Source organism: Phaenicophaeus curvirostris, chromosome 12, assembly GCF_032191515.1.
Source record: "Phaenicophaeus curvirostris isolate KB17595 chromosome 12, BPBGC_Pcur_1.0, whole genome shotgun sequence".
Taxonomy (NCBI): domain Eukaryota; kingdom Metazoa; phylum Chordata; class Aves; order Cuculiformes; family Cuculidae; genus Phaenicophaeus; species Phaenicophaeus curvirostris.
In genome coordinates, this window is record NC_091403.1 from 6,616,207 (window position 1) to 6,640,240 (window position 24,034).

The 24,034-nt window shown below is 40.2% G+C and overlaps 2 protein-coding genes across 3 annotated transcripts in view; one reads left to right on the top strand and one right to left on the bottom strand.

The window, feature by feature from the left end:
- HOMER2 (homer scaffold protein 2) overlaps positions 1-24,034 on the bottom strand; it is a 324,814-nt gene that overhangs the window by 162,177 nt on the left and 138,603 nt on the right. The window lies entirely within an intron of this gene.
- PDE8A (phosphodiesterase 8A) overlaps positions 1-24,034 on the top strand; it is a 153,355-nt gene that overhangs the window by 107,697 nt on the left and 21,624 nt on the right. For both annotated transcript variants that reach the window (XM_069866989.1, XM_069866988.1), the window contains exons 2-9: positions 7,297-7,353; positions 10,186-10,376; positions 11,541-11,597; positions 13,739-13,796; positions 15,228-15,316; positions 15,549-15,627; positions 17,259-17,396; positions 22,920-23,008. In XM_069866989.1, the coding sequence (XP_069723090.1) occupies positions 7,297-7,353; positions 10,186-10,376; positions 11,541-11,597; positions 13,739-13,796; positions 15,228-15,316; positions 15,549-15,627; positions 17,259-17,396; positions 22,920-23,008 (758 nt within the window). The remainder of the gene's footprint in view (positions 1-7,296; positions 7,354-10,185; positions 10,377-11,540; positions 11,598-13,738; positions 13,797-15,227; positions 15,317-15,548; positions 15,628-17,258; positions 17,397-22,919; positions 23,009-24,034) is intronic.

Here is a 24,034-nt window from a genome sequence, read left to right on the forward strand (position 1 = left end):
AAACAAACAGACATATTTTGATAGGAATGGTTGGACTCGATGATCTGGTGGGTCTCTTCCAACTTGGTTATTCTATGATTCTATGATATAATAATGGTTGGCGTGTGCGGGAAGCTGAACACGTAGCCAAAACTCAGCAGAGTGCTGCATCCTGGCATCCCAGTGAAGCACCCCCTGTCCCAGCTGGGTTAGATGTCTTCTGTATAACTTCCTGAGGACATGAGTTAACCCAAAAGCTGCCTCCAGACTGAGCAGTGGAAGAGGGGCTGGTTTTTAGGAGGCCTGAAGGTGTTCTCAGGAAGCTGGGAATAAGAGAGTGGGTCTCATGGCTGATGTGGCCAGCAGCCCTGGAGCTCTGGAGAGCTCTGGCAACTCATTACGCTCAATAAAGCTCCTCTTCTCACAAAACCTGCAAGCTATCCAAATTCTGTGTTACTAATGATGTGAATCAGGGGCCAGAGTTTGGCCCTCAAGAACTAATTTCTGTGAAACTGATTCACAACTGCTGCTAAAACTTAAGGAATGGATTAAAAAAACCCCATCGCTTACCACTGTCTGTTCTAGCGGCAGCATTCTTGAACAGATCAGTTTAAAACACAAAATAGGTACAAGGAAAAAGTTACTGGAACAGAACCTCAGGTGAACCTCAGACCTTGAAACGTAGATCTCAATCTGTATTGTTTTGTTGACAGAGCTGCATCAGTGGGAACCCGATTTACATTAACATTAATACTAGATGTTATCAAAGCAAATTGCACTGAGTCAGAATGCTCCATTATGTAAATTACTGACTCTGACATTTGTCTACATCTTTTTAGAAACAGATACAGGAAAAAACATCAAGGGCTGGAATTAACAAGTTTCATTTAGGTCAAACAGCAATTTTGGTAAATTTTAGTTGCCTTTTAGAAAGAACGCTTGTCTTTGTATTTCAGCAAAGAATAAACTGACTGCATATGTCTTTGGGAGCTGGGCTTACCTTTGTCCTTGAATTTGTTGAGCAAAGGCAGAAACCTTGGACACTTTGTTCCCTCTTATTCTTTATTCAAGCTATTGTGGCCTCCAGACAGCAAAAGGAGTATCTGCATCGGGCCAGACTCCCACTTCATGTACACTGAAGTAAATCCAGCATATTCTCTTTGTATTTGAGGGAATTACTCTGAATTTTCACTGTTGCTAAGCAGGTTGGAATTCAGCCTGTGGACTATAAAAATCACTTTATGCTCTGAACCATTGTGTGCGTGTTAGGAAGATCTGCTCAGCTAGCATTGTGTGTAAATTGTACCAATGTTAAATTTGTAACAAAACAGTGTAAAGGTCTGCAAGTTAGATGTGATTAGTGATGTTAAGCGCTGAGCAGAATGTGTATGGAAAATAGGAAGTTAAGTCTTAAATTCTCTGCTAAGGTAGATTTCCACTGAGAAAGAAATAAGTGACCATGAGTTGGATTAGTATTCATGTATTTCAGAAGTGATAAAGTTTGTTATAAGCAAAGAAAAATGTGAATAGCGTAAACTTAAAGCTGACCCTTAACATGGAGACTTTATTGCCCAGAAATGTTAGCTGCACCAAGTGCATCCTGAACTTTGTCATGCCTGTGGACACCAAGTGGGTTAGTTGGTGGCTTTCAGCATCCAAGAGGATTTGGCTAAGGTTTCTGTAGAATTCAAATTTCTGATCCTGAATCAGTTAAAGTTTAAGGTATGGTATAAATCTGTAAGTTCGTTCGAGCTTTCATTTCCTGAGGTGGTAAATCTATGCTTAAAACAGCAGGGTAAGAAAAATGATGTTTTTTCTTTTGTAAAAGTCATCCCTTTGCTTATCTTAGATTTATCAAAATTCGGTTTATGTTAAAAGTGCTAGTGCTCCTAGCATATCTTGATTATCAAGACGTCAAATCTTACTGTAATGAGTCAGCTCATGCTGATTTATATCAGTGTATGTAGAAAACTCAAGTATATGATTTAAAATTAGACAAAACACACTTTTGTGATGTGTTAAAATATTGATCTGAATAAAATGATTGTTTTTGCTGGCTGCAGTTCATTTGGACCAGTGATGAAGTCTTATATCTAATCATTGTAGTTATCCATGTCATGTATTATAATGACTCAGACCCTTGAGGCTGAAGTCTTTATTTGATGAGGCAGTTACTTAGTGTTAAACTCCTAACAGAAGTTCTCTCATTGACTGCTTTCTAATCCCGGGTGTTAGCTGTGCAGCAGCAGCTTCCATCTGCAATCCATTCACCAAAAGTTTATCTCACTGCTTTTTTCAAGTCAGTTGCAGGAAGAATAAGCTGTCAAATCTCCTCCTGCAAACTCTAAACTGGAAAAGGCTACAAGGCCAGTGGGAGCAGAAATGCTTCCAGCTGCTCTTTAGGGAGAGATACTAGCAGGAGGCCAGGGCTGTGCATGGGGATTACACGTGCAGCTCAAGAGTCATTCCTGTCATCCGCACAGCCCCATCTGGGATAAAAAGGAAGTGATGGAGCAGTTGAGGATTTCAGGTAAGCACTCCTGCTCCCCAGGATGCCAGTAGCTTCCCAGCCAGCCCTTCTCGTGAGTGGGGAGAGCTGCGGCAGCCCGTGGTACTGGCTCTGACAAGGGTTACCTTGGGCTTTGCAGGGCTCTGCTCTAAAACATCCCAAAAAAGCCTCATCAACTTAAGAAAATCAGCCTCCAGAAGGAATGCGTTTGCCTCTCCATAGCAGTATTGCATGGGAGTTAATAGCCAAAGGATTTTGAGGGCTAACTCTGCCCTTTTAGGAGGTTTGCTCTCCTCTCCAATTGGCAATGGTAAGAGAGGCATTTTGGAGAAACCCAAGATATGAGAACTCTAGCAAATAGGCGTCCTGTGGGCTGCTTTGATGTGTTCAACATGCCAACCAGGCAGTTTATCAGCATAGGCAGCTTGTGGATCAAGCTGGCTTTGTGTCTACCCTTTATTCCTTTCTACATTTATTCATTGAGCAAGTTCATCTTAAGTTTTTCTAGCCGTAGGAAGGAAAAAACAACAACCCAGAAACCATGAACAGACCATTCCTGTAGATTCTGTTCTGGTAAAATGTGAAGAATGACTCACAGCGAGAAGTACTTTGCCAGGTTATATCAGGTCAACACTGAGTTTGTTGTACTTTAATCAGATCAGTCACAGTTATTTAGGTCTGTCTTTTTAAAGGTTGGGGTTTTTTTCAGTTGTTTTTATTTACCAAACATTCACTTTTCTCTGGACATTGGCAATGTGAAGTATTTCTATCAGCAATTTCAATCTTTGCAGCTTAGCTGCTACAACATGCAGCTCGTGAGGAGGCTGAGGGGAGACCTCATTGCTCTCTATAACTACCTGAAAGGAGGTTGTGGAGAGGAGGGTGCTGGCCTCTTCTCCCAAGTGACAGGGGACAGGACAAGAGGGAATGGCCTCAAGCTCTGCCAGGGGAGATTTAGGCTGGACATTAGGAAAAAGTTCTTCACAGAAAGTGTCATTGGGCACTGGAACAGGCTGCCCAGGGAGGTGGTTGAGTCACCTTCCCTGGAGGTGTTTAAGGCACGGGTGGACGAGGTGCTAAGGGGCATGGTTTAGTGTTTGATAGGAATGGTTGGACTCGATGATCCGGTGGGTCTCTTCCACCCTGGTGATTCTATGATTCTATGATTCATTTCTAGCGAGGGTTAAGCTGCACACAGCAGTCAGTAGAAAACCTCCCCACTGGCAGCTGTCTTATGTGTGGCTAATGCCATTGCCTTGCGATGGATTTTGCTTTGTGCCAGGGTCAGGTCTGGTTCGACAGGACAGAAGATACGGTGTTCAAATAAGAAGGGTAGATTGAGGAAAAAAAGTGCTACCAGAGGTAGTTTGGTGGGTCAGGGAATGTAAAATGGCTGCAATTGCCATGTGTAAGCACTTGAAGTAGCCTGGAGCTGATTATCTGCTGTGTTTCTAAGCACAGGGTGTAAACACTTGCTGCTGCAGTAACTGAGCTGCTGCTTGCAATTAAAGCTAACTAGTACTTACTGACCTGCAGGCTGCTATTACAGCCATCTCTCATTCCCAGACCCAGAGGAGCTGAGCTCCAGCTATTGTGGAAGTTGCAGTAGCACAGATGAGGCAAAAAGATTTAGATTTTCAAAACCATGAAAATAATTTACTGTTGCAAAGTATTCTAGAATTTAGGTGTCTGAGACCATGAGCCCTAATGCCAGGCTGTGCTCTTGGGGCTACATCGAGAGCTGTGTCAGAAACCTGCAGCACGATCCCTTCCTACCATCTGTTTGACTTGGTCCCTGGCTCCAAGTTACAGGGTGGCCTCTCAGGTTGTTTGGCCACAGAAAGACTTTTAAAAGACTTGTGTTCACTGGCAGGATGCTCAAATTGTCGTGGATTCGGGTCTTGCCACAGTCACATATGCTGAACTTACTCAGTGCCTCTTTGGCAAGGGACCCAGCTTTGTCACATCCAGCTCCAGGAACCACAACTACTTTTACCTCTCTGCCTTCTCGTACACTTTCTTACAGGTTTGTGCCTGCCTGGAAGGCTGTCACATACAGAAGTTGTGCCTGTTAGCCTGCAAACGTACTTGGATTTTTTTGTTGTTTTTCAAGTAGGAAACAAACTTCAAGAAAGATGTGGCAAAAGGTTTGAGTGCATAAAGATGCGTTTGGGCAGTCACTACACATCTGAGCTTTGGCTGCGTTTGATTTTGTTATAATCTTGCAGCATTAGACGTATTTTTAAAGCTTATTTAGTTCATTGATAATTGGGAGTTTCTGCTGCTCCTTGCTGAAGCCTTGATTTTTGACACGGTACTTCATCAGCATGTTACTTCTCAGTGCTACCAGCCACACAACGAGAAGTTGAAATGTTTAATCAAGTTATTTGAAGAGATTTCAACAGGGTTAAGAATTAATTGGAGTTCACCACAATTTGCCAGCTGAGATGCAGACTGGGTTTTTTTTTCCTGCTCAGGACAGCGAGTTAATGTGTAACAAGACAGTTTATCTCATTCGAGCAGTGCTTGGGAACTTAGGCTTAAATGGTGTATAGACTGGTATTTTCGGTGTAGAAATGGCAACAGGTTTCTGGCAGATAAATGTTTTTCAGGGTCAGTCCTTTAAAAACTTCAATGACTATTCATTCACCACCCTTTTAAAAGAAAGAAGCATCTGAAAAGCAATAACTGGCAATCTCGTTTGTTAAAATTCTCCTTGTACTGGGGCTGATAGTCCAAGGGTATCTTGGCCTGATAGGTGGGGTTTTACGTATCCCCAAATGCCTGTGAAATTCAGCTCTGGCCTGAACCAGACTTTGGAGCCATTTCTTTGTGAAACTAAAAACACTTGCTGCTTTATGCTGGCAGCTGGAGTGTACAAAATAAATGTTTCGAAATTTAATTTGAAGTGTGCTTATGGTCAGGTAAGTAACTGTAAAAAGGCATCTCTCACTTGATAGATACGCTTCCTTTGTGTCCTTCAGGCATTTCTGCTGGTCTTACTGATTCAGAACAAATAGTTAACTACTGTCAGTGCTGGAAAAGCAGTGACACTGGTGCAAAAAGCTGGATTCCCCCCTGTGACGTGCATTATCAGCAAAAGCATTCGCTATTTTCTAATGCAGATTTTGAATAATTGGATGATGGGACAGAAGGGAGAATAAAGCAGTTTGGTTTTCCCACCTGAAAGGAAATTTGTGGTCTCAAAATCAGAAAAAAATTGACTGGAAAGTATTTAAACTAAGACGATATGATCTGTAATGAATGAGAGTAAATCTGAAGCCTTTACATGCCATTTTTGACAATAGCTTTTAGAGGCCCTCTTAAATAACAGAGACGAACACTGATTCCTGGCTTGTTTTCGCAGGCACTGTGTTGCCATTTTTTCTTGGCTAAAGTTTCTTGCTTATTTAATATGATGATTTCCGAGTTGATAAATAAATAAAATCACACGTGACAAACTCTGAGGGCTGAGCAATGGAGCAGTACGGGCGCAGGAAGAATGGAGCGTGTAATTCTAAAAGATTTTGCTCCAGGACGTGCTGGTGATTCTTAAGAATTACTTATTGGAAAAAAATCTAGGCTGCAAAGGAATAAACCTCATCTTCAAGTGTAGTTTTACTTTGAAAAACAGCAATGTAAAAATGATACATTTGTGCTCAGCAGTTCTTTCCTTTGTATGTATGAATCCAGAGATATCTTCATTTTACTGAATTGCTAAAAATAATTTTCTTCTGCTTTTTTGCTCAAGTTACCTTTAAAGAGTCTACGTTGCTCCAAGAACCATTGATTGGAATCTTGTTTCTTGGTTTTTTTTTAGTTTTCTGAGACAAGAGGTGAAAATCAGGCACATAAAAGGGCAGATACTTGCCTGCTGGGAATTCCCAGAGAACCCAAGCTGTGTAATCCTGTTAAGAGTCTCCCTCTGTATTTATGTGTTTAACTACTTCAGAAAGACCATCCAATACCAATTGAAGAGTCATTTGTGTTCAAGCTTGATTAATGATTAATGGTATCCAAGAGAACCAGCCATGATCAACAGCACTTCTGGTCGTTGACCTCTATTACTTGAAGCGACACGTCAGAAGGAAGGATCCCAGCTCAGTTTATGCATCCTAAGCTAAACTGGTTGCCTGTATTACTTGCACAGAGTCTAACGTGGGAATTGCTGGCATGCAGAAAGCATGTCATACCATGGCATTTTTGCAGGGTTTTTCAAAGCAAATTTCCATGCTGAATAAATGCATCGTTCAGTACAAATATCTGAGTTCTGAAACCTTCCCCTGAGGGGCTGGGCAGGAAGGAGGGAATGCAGCAAAACATCCTTTGAGAAATGAAATGAGTATGGTTTTGTAGTGCTCTTGGGCACCTGTTACATGTGAAATTCTAAGAGTAGAGTTATGTATTTTTGCCTTTCTCCTGGAGATTTAATGCTTTTTTTAAAAAAAACTTTTAAAATATCGTTTTTAAACACTTACAGGGTTTTCAGAGCATTGGAGTGATACAGAGGATACAGAAAAACAACAGTCTGTCTACCAAACTTTCATGACTAATCCATTACTTCATGTTTAAAATGGGTGTAAAAAAATTACTTAAATAAATAGCGTGTTGATTTCTATCTGTGTTAATGGAGCTTAGTATATAAGTTTACAATAGCAAAATAAGACCCTCATGAAGAAGCAGCCTCATAATGGTAGCAATATTTCTGTGAGACAGAGGTAAATAGGAAATGCCTCATCTAATAGAGCTAATTTTTCTTCCTCCCTAGATGCCTATGTATTAATAACATCCCTTCTTATTTCTTCTAGGCACCAGTAACAGATGTGCAGTTTGGCCCTATGAGACTTCATCAAGATCAACTTCAGGTAATATGTTCAGCCTGGAAGCTTAATTTATACAACATCAAGAAGTTAGCTTAACTTCCATGACTGGAATTTTTGGGGTATAGAAATCGTCACAGAACATTTTTGTCAAGTGATAATGTGCACCTAACAAATTTTTATCATGGTACTCTGAATATCCTAGATATCCTACCTCTTCTCTCCAAACATCTCTTAATTCATAAAAATAGAGCTATCTGTAGTTCTTTCTGCTGTCAGTTAGCTTGCAATCAATTGAATGTGTTGCCGTGCTTTGTATTTACTGGTAGTCATTTCTTAATTAAAATCCTATCAAAGTGATACTAAGCCTAATATCCTGTTAAGGTCTCTCACACCAGCACTATTACTAGCGTCAAGAAAACTTCCAATATCATCACAAAAGATACGAAGTGCACTTAGCAAAGTATGGAGTTTGTTATTCATTGTTAGCTGGTATTAATTCATCCTCCTTTACCTTTTTACTAATAAAGGTCATATGTCAGTTGTCCCCTTATTTTGTCTGGGATGAGTATGAGGTTTGCAAGTACATGACTCCTTTGGACATCCTCTGAAAATTCTCCTGTATCCCAAGGCATACTCGACCATTAATAATACAAGATGGAGTGAAAGTAATCTGAACCTGATAATTTGACAGGCTGGGAGAATTGGGGTTATTCAGCCTGGAGAAGAGAAGGCTCTGGGGACACCTTGGAGCAGCCTTCTAGTACCTGAAGGGGCTACATGAAGGCTGGGGAGGGGCTTTTTACAAGGGCTTGGAGTGACAGGATGAGGGGGATGGCTTTAAATTGGAAGGAGGAAGATTTAGATTAGACATTAGGAAGAAATTCTTCATGATGAGGGTGGTGAAGTGCTGGCCCAGGTTACCCAGGGAAGCTGTGGCTGCCCCGTCCCTGGAGGTGTTCAGGGCCAGGTTGGATGGGACTTTGGGCAGCCTGGTCTGGTGGGAGGTGTCCCTGCCCAGGGCAGGGGTGGAACTGGATGGGATTTAAGGTCCCTTCCGATCCAAGCGATTCTGTGATTTGAAAATGTCTCTCTTCGAGAACTACGGTTAAAAATCTTCCTGAGCTCTTGTCAGCACAAACAGTATTATCTTCGAACATCAAGTCATAAGACAACCTCATCCAGCTGTTCCCCAAATATAAATCAGAAACATTCCTTGAATACTTTTGCCTCTTTTATTGTTATAAATAGTTGTATTGCTTTTGCCCAGTCATAGGCCACTAAAAATCTGCCAATTGATCCTGATAATACAGCTGGCAGGAATGAGGGAAGAAGTTAGATATCACATTTGTGCCAGACTCAATCGTACAACTTGAATCTGCTGACTTTGTGCTATTGCTGAAAACCATTCTTGCCCTCTGAAGAGGGTTATAAATTAACTTCACTAAATATAGCCCAAACTATGACATCTTTTTGCAAACAATTTTGCAGGTTGCTATAAAAGGAATCTGAACTAAATGGGTACAATGTCCTTCATTCTTACAAAAATATGCATTGTATGGAAACATTCAGATTTACTGGTAGACATTCCACCAACCTGGTCCAAAGCGTAACCAGCGCTGGAATTCCTAAAATCACCTGGAAGATAAATGGCAGTGGGATGCAATGTGAGTTACACATGCTCCAAATTATTGTCTGACCAAAGCATATATCCAAGTGTGGTTTGATTAAATTACTGAAAGATTGGTGTCTTGGGACAATAGACCAAATGCTGGTTTAGTTATCCGTCTTTCCAAAAAGGCTGCATGTACTGAGTCGTGCACAAAATCAACACTAACACAGATCTCTTTCAGGCAAAAGAAGTTTTCTTCTACAAAGTTTTATCTTGACACAAAGCGCAATTGCTTCAATGAGTCTCTTCCTTAGCAGGCTTTATGTTTAGCTTCTGAACCATATTCAGTCCTAGAATTTGAAACACATTGTAGAAGGAGTTGGGCCTTATTGTACTTTGAATATGTGAAGGTTGTATTTATTTTTAAAAAGCTCAGAAAGATTAATGTTACTGGCAATTACACAGCAAATTAGGATAGAACAAATACTGCCTCATAGACCTGACTTGCAGGTCTGGATTTCAACCGATGTATATGACAGAAGTCAGTCATATAAATCGGTTGAAATCCAGACCTGCAAGTCAATTATATGACTTCTGTCATATAAATCCCATGGCAATCTTTGCATTGGAGTCACATGGGGACTTATTCCATATACAGAGGTACTGCTTATGGTATCAGTCTTGCATGACTTCATGCTCAGCAACCTGTCTATTAAAGTTTCCAGAAACCTCTCAGAGTGGGATGCATCCAGTACTAGAATGAGATAAGAAGGAAAGCACATTTTTCATCATGCCATTGAAGCACCGTTAAATGTTAATTCACTTGAGGTGAACCATGACATTTTTTTTTTCTGGAATATGAACCTGGCAAGAAAAATAAAACCCAGGAAAATGGTTATATATGAGGCAATTTCAGTGAAGAAAAGCATACTTGCTGTTATTTCATGTACACTGTCTGAAATGTCGGCTCTAGTCTCAAATGATTGCATGAGCTCTCTTTGTAACTAATGATGGAGAGCCACTTCCCAAACTTGCTTATCCCATGTGGATACAAATAGCTCTGGCAGAATATTTTATCCACTTGAAACACCTCTGCATACAGACAATTATAAAAAGCAGTAGGCTGTAGGAAGCAATTGTGTTAAAAACAATGGATTTAGCCTTGGAATTTGCTTTAAAAAATATATTAACACAGGCAAAAGTCACAGAGTCAGCTGTATATGTAAAACTTGTTAGTAATGATTCACTGTCTGTTTTTAACCCAGGTACTTTTAGTGTTTGCCAAAGAAGATAACCAGAGTAATGGGTTCTGTTGGGCATGTGAGAAAGCTGGATTTCGATGTAATATTGCCAGGACACCTGAATCAGCACTAGAATGTTTCCTTGACAAACACCACGACATTATCATTATTGACCATAGACATTCCAGATACTTTGATGCAGAAGCATTATGCAGGTAGGCACCATTTCAGTGTAATTAATGCACACTCTGTAGTTAACACGTTGTCAAAGGGGTTTTTTGCTTTTATATGACCATTTTATAAAATCTGTCGAACTCGGGACAATTATTTTGGACAGATGCCCACTGGCAGCATCAAATATTGTCACCCCAGTGATCTACATTTGATAGCTGGAGCATTTTTTGGTTGTGTGCTAGGATATCTGAAGCTTGATCTGGCGTGGAGCCACAGTGTACAAATTTCGTGCTGTAGTGAACTGGTTTGGGGTTTTTTTTCCCCAGGTACCTAGTTCTTACTTTGTACATTAAATTAACTGCAAAGATCACATGTGTCACCAAGCAGTTTAATAAATACATTGACTACATTAGCGTTCTGAATTTTTTGAAGTGTCACTCCCCGTTGAGTAACCCCAGATGCTAATAGACAGTGTTTTGTGTGCACGTTTCCATACCTACAACATTTGCAAATCTGTTATGAAGAGCAAAGTTGCACACTGTTGCCAGAAATACTTCACAAACTGCTGTAAAGTATGAAAAAAAGGGGAAAAGGATTTGCCTTTCGGAGTCTCTCTACAGAGATTAGACGGGCAGTGGTGCCTTGCTTTAGTGACTTTCCAGTGAAATACCCCTTGGGAATGTGTCTAGACTAAATAACAGTCAGGGGGATGCAGGGGACAGGGTCAAACTCTGTACCCTGGGTGAGGGCGGTGGGTTCAGGGCACTGGGACAAAGGCTTTTCTCCTTGCTTAACTGAACTAACTAGATAAGATCTTTGACAGGCAAAGACCAGATACCAGCGCTGCTCCCCTTGTCCCAGAATAAAGTAAAATGCTCCTTAAATGAGTAAGGCTGTGTCCTTCAAACAAGTCCCTTACCTGCCATTTCAGGGAGCAGAATTTTTTGTGCTTCCCTTGCTGAGAGTATTTGAGATTTAGATTAATCTGCATTCTCTGTGTCTTTTTTTTCATGGAGTCTCAGACATTGCTAAATTTATTCTCCTTTCTTAGAGGTCCAGCAGGCTCAGAATTTGATTTTTGTTTTGTTGTTAAGCCCTCTAAAAGAGGCATTTTAAGAAAAATACTGTGTGAAGATTCTGTAAAGTCGTGCTTTCTGAAATGTGAAGTTAAAAAAATGTTAAATTATCTTGCTTTTTATTTAAAGGTCTATCCGAACAACGAAACCCTCAGAAAATACAGTCATTATTGGTGTAGTACGAAGGTAAATACTCATATCTTTACTTCCATGTGATCAACATAATGTAAATCTTAGCATTGGAAAAGTAAATACTACATTAAAAACCTTGAATTGGAACTCCTTACTGTGCAAGTAGCTTTATAGAATTTTCACCATCCTTGACCACAGTGCAAGGAAAGGATTTTTTATTTCTGCTGTTTACTAGGGAGGTTTCACTTTGGATTGTTTTGTTTCAATCTGTTTTTTTCCCCTTTCCTGATTACTGGAGGCTTTAGGTGTCAAATAACCTTTGCAACATCACGTACCAAACTGCAGAGCTTTCTCATGGATCTGTGTTTTGGTATTAATAAAAATAACACTTTGAACCTTTCTTGATCTGTCTTTTAGTCTGATTAATCTCAGCAGAGGTGATCAGCTGAGTTACAAAAAAAGATACAGAGCAGTTTGATCAGTGTGAAGTAGCATCTGACCATAGAAGTTTTAAAAATAAAATAGGCTATATTATGACATCTCATTAAAGGATTGCATATGCTTTTTCCTTCTCCTCCCTCTGAAAACATCACTTACATATCATAAAATAATTTGAAACTAACAAAAATGCAATGTGTTCAACCTGAGATGAAATTAAATAAATAGAAAATAATTTCTTCAAAGTACAATTTTGGGAATGTCCATTTCTCGGAAAATACTGATTCTGAATGCCAGTTCTGAGGTTTTTGGAATTTCCCATTAAAGATCCTGTTTTCCACCACCATCTCAGGAAACAAAAGACCTGTTGCTTCTGCAGTCAGGATCATCTCTCATCAAACTAATACAAAAGAAAAGAGAAAAAAAGGACCAAAAGAGCAAACAGTAGCTCAAGAGCTTCTTCCTGTACATCAGAGAGAAAGGCACCTGTGGTTCCTCTCAAAAGTGAGGAGAGCTTGGAAGCTGGGCTTGCTTTACGCACAATTAGAAAGCAGCTCAAAAGGTTTTTTACCTGCAGTTCATTTTTGTCTTTTCAAAATGTTCACGTTGTGAGCTGGGAGAAGATAACAGCCCTCTGTGTTGACAATATCTCAGACACATGAGTTCTCAAACTTCAGATGTGTCTAGGATCCGTGGCTACTGGAAGTTTCAGAAGTGAGTTTGCCTTCCACTGGGACTGAGTTGACTGTGTCAAGCTCCCAGCTCCCATTTGCTGAACAGAATCATTCTCAAGTTACTTTAGGATTTCATAGACAGAGAACTTTAACACATTTCCTTTCTTGCTGCAAGAAGCATATTTGTGATAAAGCCTGACATTTAGCCAACAGCATATGGAAGGTCTTCTCCTTCATTATGAGATAATGTCATGAGGAATGGGGAGATTTTTCTGACCGCTGCCCTTCTCTCTCTGCTTAATCTTGGGCAAACCTTGTAATTCAGTAGGTGTCATTTGCTTCATGTATAAGAAATAGCTGCAAGGGAAACAAAAAGAAGAGGTGCCATGAGATCCAAAGTTTCACCCATAAATTAAAGCTATTGTGCTCTCTGCTCAATTTGAACAGCTTCCATCTGCTCCTTTACAAAAACTTATCATAACGGCCTTTCCCCCAGATTCCAGCCGTACATTCGCATATGTTGGAATGTCTTCTAGCAATTAGTATAGCCAAGTGTTTAAAACTTATTCAGATATCTCATTTTAGGAATAAGTCATCCTCAAATGACCTACAAGAAGGCACTGGTAGGGAACACTAGAAAATCCATGCTCGTTCAGCTATCTTGAGTTGTCCATCTAGGATTTGGTATCCTCAGATAACGAGTAATTTCTTAAAATTTTGGCCATGTAGACTTTAAAGTGCATCTTTGACTAGGGGCAGCATAAACAATAAAGAATCCAGTATCAAAAGAGAAGGAATAGACCGACAATGTAGATAATTATTTTTTTATTCTTGAAGCAATATTTTTTGAGATGTAAGCAGCTCATTACACACAAAAATGAAAATAACACTTCAGCTTACCTGTGCCAAATATGAAAGCTTGTAAACCCCACAAAATTTACATTTTATTCATAGATCCTCTAAGGATATTGCCATATTAGCCTTCAGTGTGACATCTGGGGTGCAGGTATGCCAATGGCTTGTGAAATTGGGTCTCAGTTAATTACAGAAATAATCTCTGACTTCATCATCCTTTTGTAAAAGGCATGCTGATCGTGAAGAGTCATCAATATTGCCCCTGATCTCTGCTGGCTTCACAAGGGTATGTATGTTGTATACTCTGCTAGGTTGCTCTGACATTCCAAAATTGTCGTGCAAGAAACTATGCTGAGGTTTGCCTGTCAGAGACTGTGTCAGAAATCCAGCCTGTAACTCTTGCTCATGCTTCTCATTTTTATACATATTTCCCAATTCGGATCTACCATATGCAGCAGAATAATGCTGACTATGTAGGTGGATGTTCTCGGGAATACAAGAAGCGGTGCTGAGACTTTTCTACCTTATACATTTGTTTCACAGTGAGTGTTTGTTGCTCTGCTTGAAAAGCTCACAAAATTGACTAGTGACTATAGCAAAGCCAGAGAGCAGCTTGCAGTGGACAACAGAATGCACTGTGAGAAATCTCTTCTATCAAATGCCAGTTCACATCTGTAAACAGACTTCAGACACTGTCAAGTGCTATTATCTATTGTTTGGAAGCACCTGAAAAGTATTACGTTTAATCTGTTCCTTGGCAACTATTCCAGTTAAGCAGGAAAGGTGCTTATTAGTGCGTCAGTTAAGTGAATTCCTCATTGCATTGAGCTGACAATGGAACAAAAATTCGCATAGTTTACAGTCTGATTCGGAGTACTTGGCTCACCAGATTTTTTTGCTGTCCTATCACAATCCATTTGCACCTATTTGCTTATTTGTAATAAGGTCATGGTACAGGAAATGCTAGAGCCTGAAAATAACTGCACTTATGTGTACAGAATCGTTCCAGTAGACACATAAGTCATCTGACACAGATTCTGAATTATTTATGGCTCAGAGCCTTGGAGATGGACTAATGGCAAAGCGTAGAGAATTCTGTTTAGCAGCCTTACCTTTGGTAATCTGTCCTCCCTCCCAAACTATCAATGTCTGTGGCAGTTTAGCATGAGCAAAAAATTAACATTCAGGCTCATACATACTGGATATGAGATGTTTTAAAAAAAAACATCAAAGATACTGAGGTTGTTGCTATACAAACCCCACCGTGAATAGTTGTATCCAGAGCAGGTATATTTGTCAGGCAGGCTTGCTTTCTGCTGTGCATACAATTTGAGGTATTAGCAATTGGAAACTCATAGTAATCTCAAATTTCAATGACTTGATATTTTTCTCCCTGTTATTTGAAATAAGTAGCGTGAACACATATCACTTCATTAAAAGTAGGGGGGTTTTATCTATTGATCACACTGACTGTGACAGAGCATAAACAGATTGCTTCAACCTCATTGGCACAAGGATCAGTTACTGATTCAGAATGCAGTAACCTGGAGAATTTTACTAGTCTCAAATACTAGCCATCACATGTTGTTTGTGTTACGTGGTTCATTTTTGGCATATCTACTCATTTTAGTTCTTTATCAAACAAATGAAAACAGAGCCTCATACCCTTGAGTACAGAATGTTCGTTAATAAAATATTTCTATCCTTTTATTTGCAGAGATATGTAGAAAATTCTAATATAATGGCCTGTTACAATGAGTTGATTCAGCTGGAATTTGGAGAGGTGCGAGCACAATTCAAACTAAGGTAATTTTACCAACAACATCATTAACAAAAGAATGCTAATTTAGCCACATTCTTAGAAGAGTATTTGTTTTATTGTACTGTAGTTAATTGTAGAATATCAGTTAGATGAATAAAATATGTTAATCATTAAAGTACAACTTTATTCTGTACGGAGTTGCGATACCTTATTATCATATACAATAAGAATTATGTGGATTAAATTTAATCAGATGCCTTTTTTTTTTTTCCCCAGGGCATGTAATTCTTTATTTACAGCATTAGAGAAAAGTCAAGAAGCCATTGAGATCACAAGCGAAGACCATGTAATACAGGTTTGTTCCAGTTATTTTTGTAAGTACAGAAAATTGCTCTCTGGACTGACTCTATTTTATTTCATCCATGATTACATTTACTTTTTCTTACAGTACAGGAATCTAACCTAACTTTATGGCTCTAAAAAGCTTGGAGTGAGTTTTGCTGTAGAGTAGAACTTTATCCATTCAAAATATCTTATGTAAAACAAGTCAGTTTTAAGGGTGATTGTTGTTTCTGAACGAATAAGGATTTGTTCTCTTGTTTTTACTTTTTATAATAACTCTTTTATATCATGAATGAATACAGGAACTGGCTTGTATGCATTCTTTTCCAAAATACAGTAAGTTAACTTGATGCTCTTGAAAAGCGAATCTAACTGAGGTTCTATTTAAATAAAGGTAGTACACTTTTTTTTTTCTCATAAATCTGATACTGTTTGATGCATTGTGGTTTTTGGCCAAGTATTTTTGAATGTAATCCTCTCTTAAAAATTTGTATTAAAAAGGGAAGAGAAATTGTGCTTAGGTTTGCAATCATGAAAAACATCATCTTTATAAGGGAGTTAGTTACATCCCTAGCTATGAAGGGCTGGGAGGAGTGCTTTTATTATCAGTCAAGAGCTTGATTCTAAGCCTCTGGGAGTTATAACACACAAATGTGACCGAATCTCTTGACCTGAATATTGACAATGGCAATTTCATTGGAGGGTGTGCCTTCTTAATACTTTTTACAAAGATAACAGAATGTATCCTGAAATTGTTGTAAATATATTTTTTCTGACCAAATTTTGTCCCTCTGCAGACAGCCCCAGAATTTGAGAGAAGTGATGACTGCGAGAGTCCTGGGGCTCTTTCTCATAGCCAGGGCTTTCTCACATAGGGAGGGTACCTTTAGGAAGGAACCTTTAAGCAGGGGGCTTTAGGAGCAGAAGGCATCCAGCAGCACCCTTTTCTCTCATATTGAAACATTCTAAGTTGGAGGTTGTTCCAGTGCGTTCGGAGGCTGTCATTATGGGACCTGTGTCCATAACTCAGCTAGCAGGAGGGTTATGAAGGTTTGGGCTATAGGTACCAGTTCAGTTTTGTCAGGCAGAGGCCACAAAATTGCAGCAAAATGCAACATTCAGTTTGGAGAGAAAGTTGTTTTACTAGATTCCGCTTCTTCCAACCTGTTTGGCTTGGTTTTTCCTGGACAGGGGAACAGTAATGGTTGGTCCCTACACGCAGTGAGATGATGAATTTATTAATAGAAAAGTTAATATTCTTATGGTATCCCACCATCTAATTTGTGATTTTTAGGAACACTGAGGTAGGTTTGAGGTTTATAGGTTTGAGAACTGACAGAGCTCATATTTCAGGAATTTATGTTGTCTGTCTAAATTCTGTGGATATGAAATACTCAGCTGTTTCCATAATTTCCCTCTCTTTGCTCACATGTGCACATTCTGCATGACTCTTCTAGCATAGACATTTCTGGTTTGCTTCACCAAGAAAAAAATGTAGGCATCTGTCTTAGGAGCAGTACATACAGAAATATATTTCAGGCTGGGAGAGGCATCCTTTAGTTTAGCAAATAAAAAAAGGGGAGGGGATTCTGTTGTGCTTTAAATATTCTGTTGAATGGTTTTTTGTTTGTTTTTATTTCACAGTATGTCAATCCTGCTTTTGAAACAGTGATGGGCTATCAAATAGGTGAACTAATAGGAAAGGAATTAACAGAAGTGCCTATAAATGAAAAAAAAGCCGATTTCCTAGATACTATTAATTCCTGCATAAAGATAGGAAAGGTGAGTAATGGCATTATATCATTTATCATTTGCTATATGTGGAAGTTATTGTCTAGGGATGACACGTGATGTATCTTGAAGCCTCTCAGACCTGCCACATTTGCAGCCTTCTTATTCAAACAAGAGGAGGAAAAAAAAAACTCTTTTTGTAAGGGCTTCTTTCTCTTTTCTTGCTTGGAAGAGGTACATGTTTCATAAAAATAAGTGACTTGCTCTGTTTCTCTATAACATATGCTGAATGTAGCAAAAGGTGTGGGAACACCAAATAGAAATGTGACTGGTTTGCATTATCCACTGTGATGTAAATAAGAAAAGAGCCACGCTGACTTATTTTAGCTTGAAATGTGGAAGCCGATTTGCAAGCTCAGAATATAAAATATCTGAAGACACATTTGCAATGTCAATCGAGAGCGATAGGCAGTGCCAGCTGCCAATATCTCTTATTCTCTAGTGGTGTGGGAGATGTCTAATGGGTTTCCATTAAAAGTGTTTGTTGCACCAAGAAAATGTGTGATGAAGTGCAGCTGGCTTCAAGGGAGGTCATTACAGAGAGTCATTATTGTTTGCCTGGTAGCTCCACGAAGTTCCTTTGGGACTGTTGTGGCTGCAATGTGAGAATCCATCTAGGAGCTTTCACTTACCTTCCCTGGAGGTGTTTAAGGGATGGGTGGACGAGGTGCTGAGGGACATGGTTTAGTGTTTGATAGGAATAGTTGGACTCGACGATCCGGTGGGTCTTTTCCAATGTGGTAATTCTATGATTCTATTTCCATTTTGACAATGAGGTGTAACCGCTTTTGATGTCATCGAACATGTCATAGTACCTTATAGGAAGAAGATCATGGAGGAAACACAAGGAGATTGGGAGCTGGTGTGTTTGTAGATGCACCACAGCCGATGTTGAACCTGAGGATGGCCAGTTAGGTCATTCTGACTGTCCATGGGGGAGCATCATGTCATTGACACAGAGCAGGGAGAAGTTAAATGAATCATGGCATCCTGTGTAACTAGGCAGTGATGCAAAAGCACCAATGCAAAGTTGTGGTGAGACATACTGTGTAAATTGGGGCGCTAACACAAGCACTCACTGACAGAAATATAGGTAACTCTATAGAAATCTAACCCTAATCCATCTCTTTCCTTGTGCTTTTTTTATTCCTGGCTCTAGGACTTCCATCTGTGAGGGCTAATGAAATACTACTTACTTAAGTCTGTCTGTCTGGAACAGCTTAAGCTGTTTTAGGTGGATATGTTCTGTTTATATGTTTTTTTGTATTTGCCTTTGGAACATTTTATAGTATGCAATCTATGTAGCCTTACATTTCCATATTAATATAAAAATGAATTGCAAATTGAATTCTTACAGGTGCCTGATTTGTGTCCGGATCATTCTGGCATGGTCTATATGTTGTTTTCAGGCTAGTGATTTCTTTATATCCTAAGTTTAAAAGACTATTAGAATAGGGTGGATAGTGGCTGCTGTGGGTTACAGCATGTCAAAAAAAAAAAACCTGTCTACTGCTGTGACAATCACCTGTCAACAAGTTTGGCTTTTCTGTTTTGGACAAATGTGGTAATATAACAAAAAATAGCAGAAAGCTAGATTTTCTGATTTCCAGAAGAATGTAGAACAAATCCAGAGGAGGTCACAAAGGGGATCCGAGGGCTGGAGCACCTCCCTTATAAGGACAGGCTGAGAGAGTTGGGGTTGTTCAACGTAGGGAAGAGAAGGCTCCAGGGAGACCTAAGAGCAGCTGCCAGTACCTGAAGGGGCTACAGGAAAGCTGGGGAGGGCTCTTTATCAGGTAGTGTCAGGAGAGGTCAAGGGGTAATGGTTTTAAGCTGAAAGAGGGGAGATTTAGGTGAAATATTAAGGAGAAATTGTTTACTGTGAAGGTGGTGAGGAGCTGGCACAGATTGTCCAGAGAGTTGTGGATGCCCCATCCCTGGAGGCGTTCAAGCCCAGGTTGGATGGGCCTTTGAGAAACCTGATCAGTGTCCCTGCCCATGGCAGGGCGGTTGGAACTGGATGGGATATAAGATACCTTCCAATCCAAACTATTCTATGATCCTATCAGGAAACTCTTATGGCATTTTCCCTCTTGTAATGACAAACATAGGGCTGTGTATAAACAAACAAACATTCATAGGCATTGTGCAGAAAAATTGCTGATTACATGGTATATAGGGATTCTTGGGTCAGGATGTTGTTTCTCTCAGGAAAAAAAAAACCCTGAAAGTTCATTTTTTGTTACTATAGCTAGCTGTAATTTGCAAGAAGCCAGCTTTATTGAAAGGCTTTTTCATCCATCCGTATGTGAGGAGTTAAAAAATAAGTCATACTTTCTTCATTCTTCTGTTTCATGGTTCAAATGACATCCATTAAGATGAAATGTGCAGTTCTGACTAGAATTCTTGCTGTCTCTGATCTCTGCAGTTTGACACAAAGCTCTTTATCTTAGTTTTGCTTTTCTGACGTGAGACCGATAGCTATCAATAAATCAGACAAGACATGCAGTTCCTCTCACTCCTTGGGAATTATTTGCCAGCTGTCTTTACAGAGGAGGGGGAGACAGCGATCAAGCTCTACGATAAAGCCTATGGCAGTTTTTTCCTAATTCAGCCTTACTGTCTGTGAGATGGTTTTCCTGACATCTTGTGTTTATTTCGGTTTGCTCTGTTTTCTACGAGTAGCTTGCTGAACTTCGCTGCCGGGTGCAAGAATCCCCAGTCTAAGGGTGAATTACTTACTGTGCACATACGAGTGCTCACTGGGTAGATGTGTGCCATGACCTTCTCAATGAAGTTTGAAACCTTAGTGTTGATTCACTCTATGAAGGGTGAAACTGGTTTTTTTTCACTGTGTATGGCTTTTACTCTGCATTCGATCCCAGCACACCGGTCCATGCAGAAGTGACTGATCACTGTTCTTGTGGAGCTGTAATGTAGACATAATGATGAGCTTAGCTGGCAGCATGTCTTGTGAAGTAGCTCTTCTCTGTTGAATTGCTGAGAGAGGCTCATTGCTGAGAGAACATATGGTGTTTTTAAATATGTTTAGTAACATCCCTGGGAGAACTTTGCCTACCAGCAGGACTTTGGCTCGGACCTCCTATTTCTCAGAATTTTGCTGACCTTTTCCCCCACGCATTTCCTGCCACAGTTTCACAGGTTTTAGAAATTCACAAGTTGAAAAATCGATCTGTTGACTAAGAACAACATATTAGTGAATAACCTGTCTTGCAAAGGATGTACTTTCAACGTGAGGATTATCCAATCTGTACCTTATGACTTCATCCCTTTGTGCATACTCCTGGTTTTATTACCTGAGTTAGAGATCGATTACTCATCTCTGCCTCATCCTGGTTGTCAGGAAACTATTGATATGCATACTTTTAATTATGAGAGCATTGGATTTTGTGATGTTTGCTTTATCTTCATTTGTATTCCTCATGCAGCTCACAGGAGAAGATATTATGGTTGCTTCCCAATTTGTTATACACAGTTGTTTTCTCTGACAGATCCTTGGAAAAACCTTCCATATTTTGTTCTGCGCAGCCTGTCACCAGGCAGCTCTCTGGGGGCTGGAGTCTTTATTTGCTGGCTCCATCAACATAAATGCAGCACTGTTCTCTCTGTACCTGTGCTCTGGCCTACTTTGACTGTGAGATCTGTCAGTCTAACATAAATAAATATGTATCATGTGCCTCAAAAAGGTGTTTTCACATTTATCTGAAAGATCTGCTCTAAAGTCTGTTGAACTCAGCTAAACAGCAGCAATTGGCATGGGTAGTTTGTACCAAGTGAATATACAATGTAGAATCAATTATTAATCACTTGGTATTTATTAGATGCTCAGCTCAAAAGATGCCTCTTAAAAAAGCCAACAACAACTCTTCTAGGAATGGAAACGTGGAGACAAGGCTGTAAATCTTGTCAGCTGCCAGGTTACAAAAGGCTGGCTCTGTTGTAAGGTTACTGGCCAGAAGTGAAAGAGGGAAACTCAGGATTCCCAAATGTTGCTTTCCCCGAGTTTTCCTAAATAGCTCGAGGGGACACCGCTGGTCCAGGCACCACACGCAACGGGAGAGCCAAGGAGGTCCATCAGTGTTGTGGTTTATGTCTTTACTGTGGTATTTGTAGCACAGTTTGAGAAGCAGCAGCAACATTGTGAAGGAACTGGGAGGGAGCAACAGGTAAGGGGCCTCTGCCCCAGCATGTGGGTGGATGAGGTGCTGAGGGACATGGTTTAGTGTTTGATAGGAATGGTTGGACTCGATGATCCAGTGGGTCTCTTCCAACCTGGTTATTCTATGATTCTATGTGCTGAAGCCACGTTTAACCCTGTCTCCATGCTCTGGTGTGGGAACGCTCCGACTTCACAGCGTCACTGCAGGGAGGTGGTTTGGGGCTGAGTGTTAGACCATGGTGGTGTCTTCTGGATTTAAAATCTCTAAATAACAAAAATGGTTGTTTTAACAGTACTTCATTTGAAAGCATGTCTTAAACAAGGGAGAAGGAGTGTTTCCCAAGTCTCATTGAAAGACAAAATGAGGCTCTGCACTAGAATGAAATGTCACATTTCCAGAGGGGGAAAAAAAAATAATAGACTTCTCTCTGCAAAATGAAAAATTCCTTTCCACCGTATCTTTTTTTTCCCCATTTATCAATTTTATCCAAAGACAACGGTAATGGCAGTGACAATCTGAAACTTAAATGTGATCCTGAAACCAGAATGCTTTTAGAGGGGAAGTCAGCAGATGGGAACAGAACCCAGTAGCTATTCTATTAGGTTCTCTTTTTTCTTTAAAAAAAACAGGATAAATTTCTGCTGCTTTTTGAGACTGAACTGACAGTGTGGAAAGTAAATGTACTAGGATACCCAAGCACTTTTTGTCATGGATATATTTAATGTTAACCAGTGATATGAGTTCGCAACTCTGTAGGAGAGACAGTGGAAGGTGGAAGTGAAGGCCAGAAGTGAAAGTGGACAGGTCTGAATAATGGTCACTCACTGACCTTCCTGTCCAGGGAGGAGTCAGCAGTCACGGACAAAGGGAAGCAGGTCAGCATAGCAGTCCCAGCTGTGGCTCGCGTGGTCCTAGCGCAGGGCAGGGGACCCTGCAGGTGCTCCTGGAGCTGCTGGGCGTTCGTGCTCCAAGTGGAGGCTGATCCAAGCTCTCGCTCTTGTGGGGGTTCTTTGCCAAGTCTCTTCCAGTGACACCCAACACCACTGGGGTAGGACTGGGAAGTGAATATGTGGTTCTGATTCCCACAGCACCTGATGCTCAGCTCTTGCAGTTAGGGCACTCACAGGCTGCCCCCCTGGAAGTTCTTGATGCGTTGGCAGCAACACAGTGACCTACAGGTTAGTTACAGGGGAGAAATTTGAGGGTAAGCACAGTTTAGCTAGTCCTGACTGGTTTTGTATTTTAAGATAGCTTTCAATGAGAAAAAGATATGAAGCTACAGCTTCTCTTCCTGGTCTATCTGAACATCTTTCTACTTGAATTCCTTCTTCAGGAATGGCAAGGAATGTACTATGCGAAAAAGAAAAATGGAGATAGTGTACAACAAAATGTGAAGATACTACCTGTTGTCGGACAGGGAGGGTAAGTATGAAAGCTAAAGCCATGATTTAGGTCTGAATCAAGGCTCAGTTTAGAGTTCACTTGCTTTCAGCAGACATTGGATTATCGTGTTATTGAGTGTACAGGAAATTTAAACAAGGAAGGGAGCCTCTGTCTTCTAAATTTAATTACTTGGGGCAAAATCAACTTTACATGCTGTGTTCAAGGGAAGTGAAATGCTCCTAATTCTCCCTGAAGTGCAAGTGCACCCTTCTCTCTTTCTCCGTGCTGTGTTGGGATCAGCAGGACCTATGTTCTGTTTCACTGAGCACCTGTACCATGTACCTCCCTGCTCACCTACCTGTGTCTGTTGCCGAGTGTCTTTCTGTGATGAGTTCACTGTGTGCTTTGATCCTGGTCAAAACTCAAGCATGTCACAATTTTTGTGGAACTTCCACTTGGTCCCCAAATAGAGCATTTGGAGCACACAGGTATGCTAGTTATTGGTACATTTTATGATGAGTCCTTCCATGCCATATTGAGAAACAAAGTGGATCAGACTGCATGCAGTAGTAGTTTCAAAGCCCTCTAAGGCAACATGAACGTTAATTAACAGCATGGCACGTATCTTCCAGAGCTGGTTGAGACAGCTATTCAGAAAGGTGTGTCTTCATGAGGGAAAAGCCAAATGGAGGTTCTTCATGCAGTTACTTCCTAACAAAAAAGTAGTTTGGGTTTATTTAACCCCTGAAGTAATTAAACTTTTCTGCTTTCCATCAATAGAGTGAAAATATATTTTCACCTTAAGATGCCAAACTTCTAAGACCAATATGTATTACGTACATCGCTACATATGGAACAATCTAAGCCCACCTGAAGGTGGCTTAGAAAGTTTACTGGTAATCATGGGTGTCATTTTCAGTTTGATTGCTCTATCCTTAAATTCTAAAGAAGGTTTTGGTTGTTAGACTGTACTGTTGCCTGTTTTGCATTTGTATTATACATGAAACATTCTACAGTAGCCCAGAAGAAGCTTGGGATGAGGCAGAGAGAGAGACAGTGTTTGCA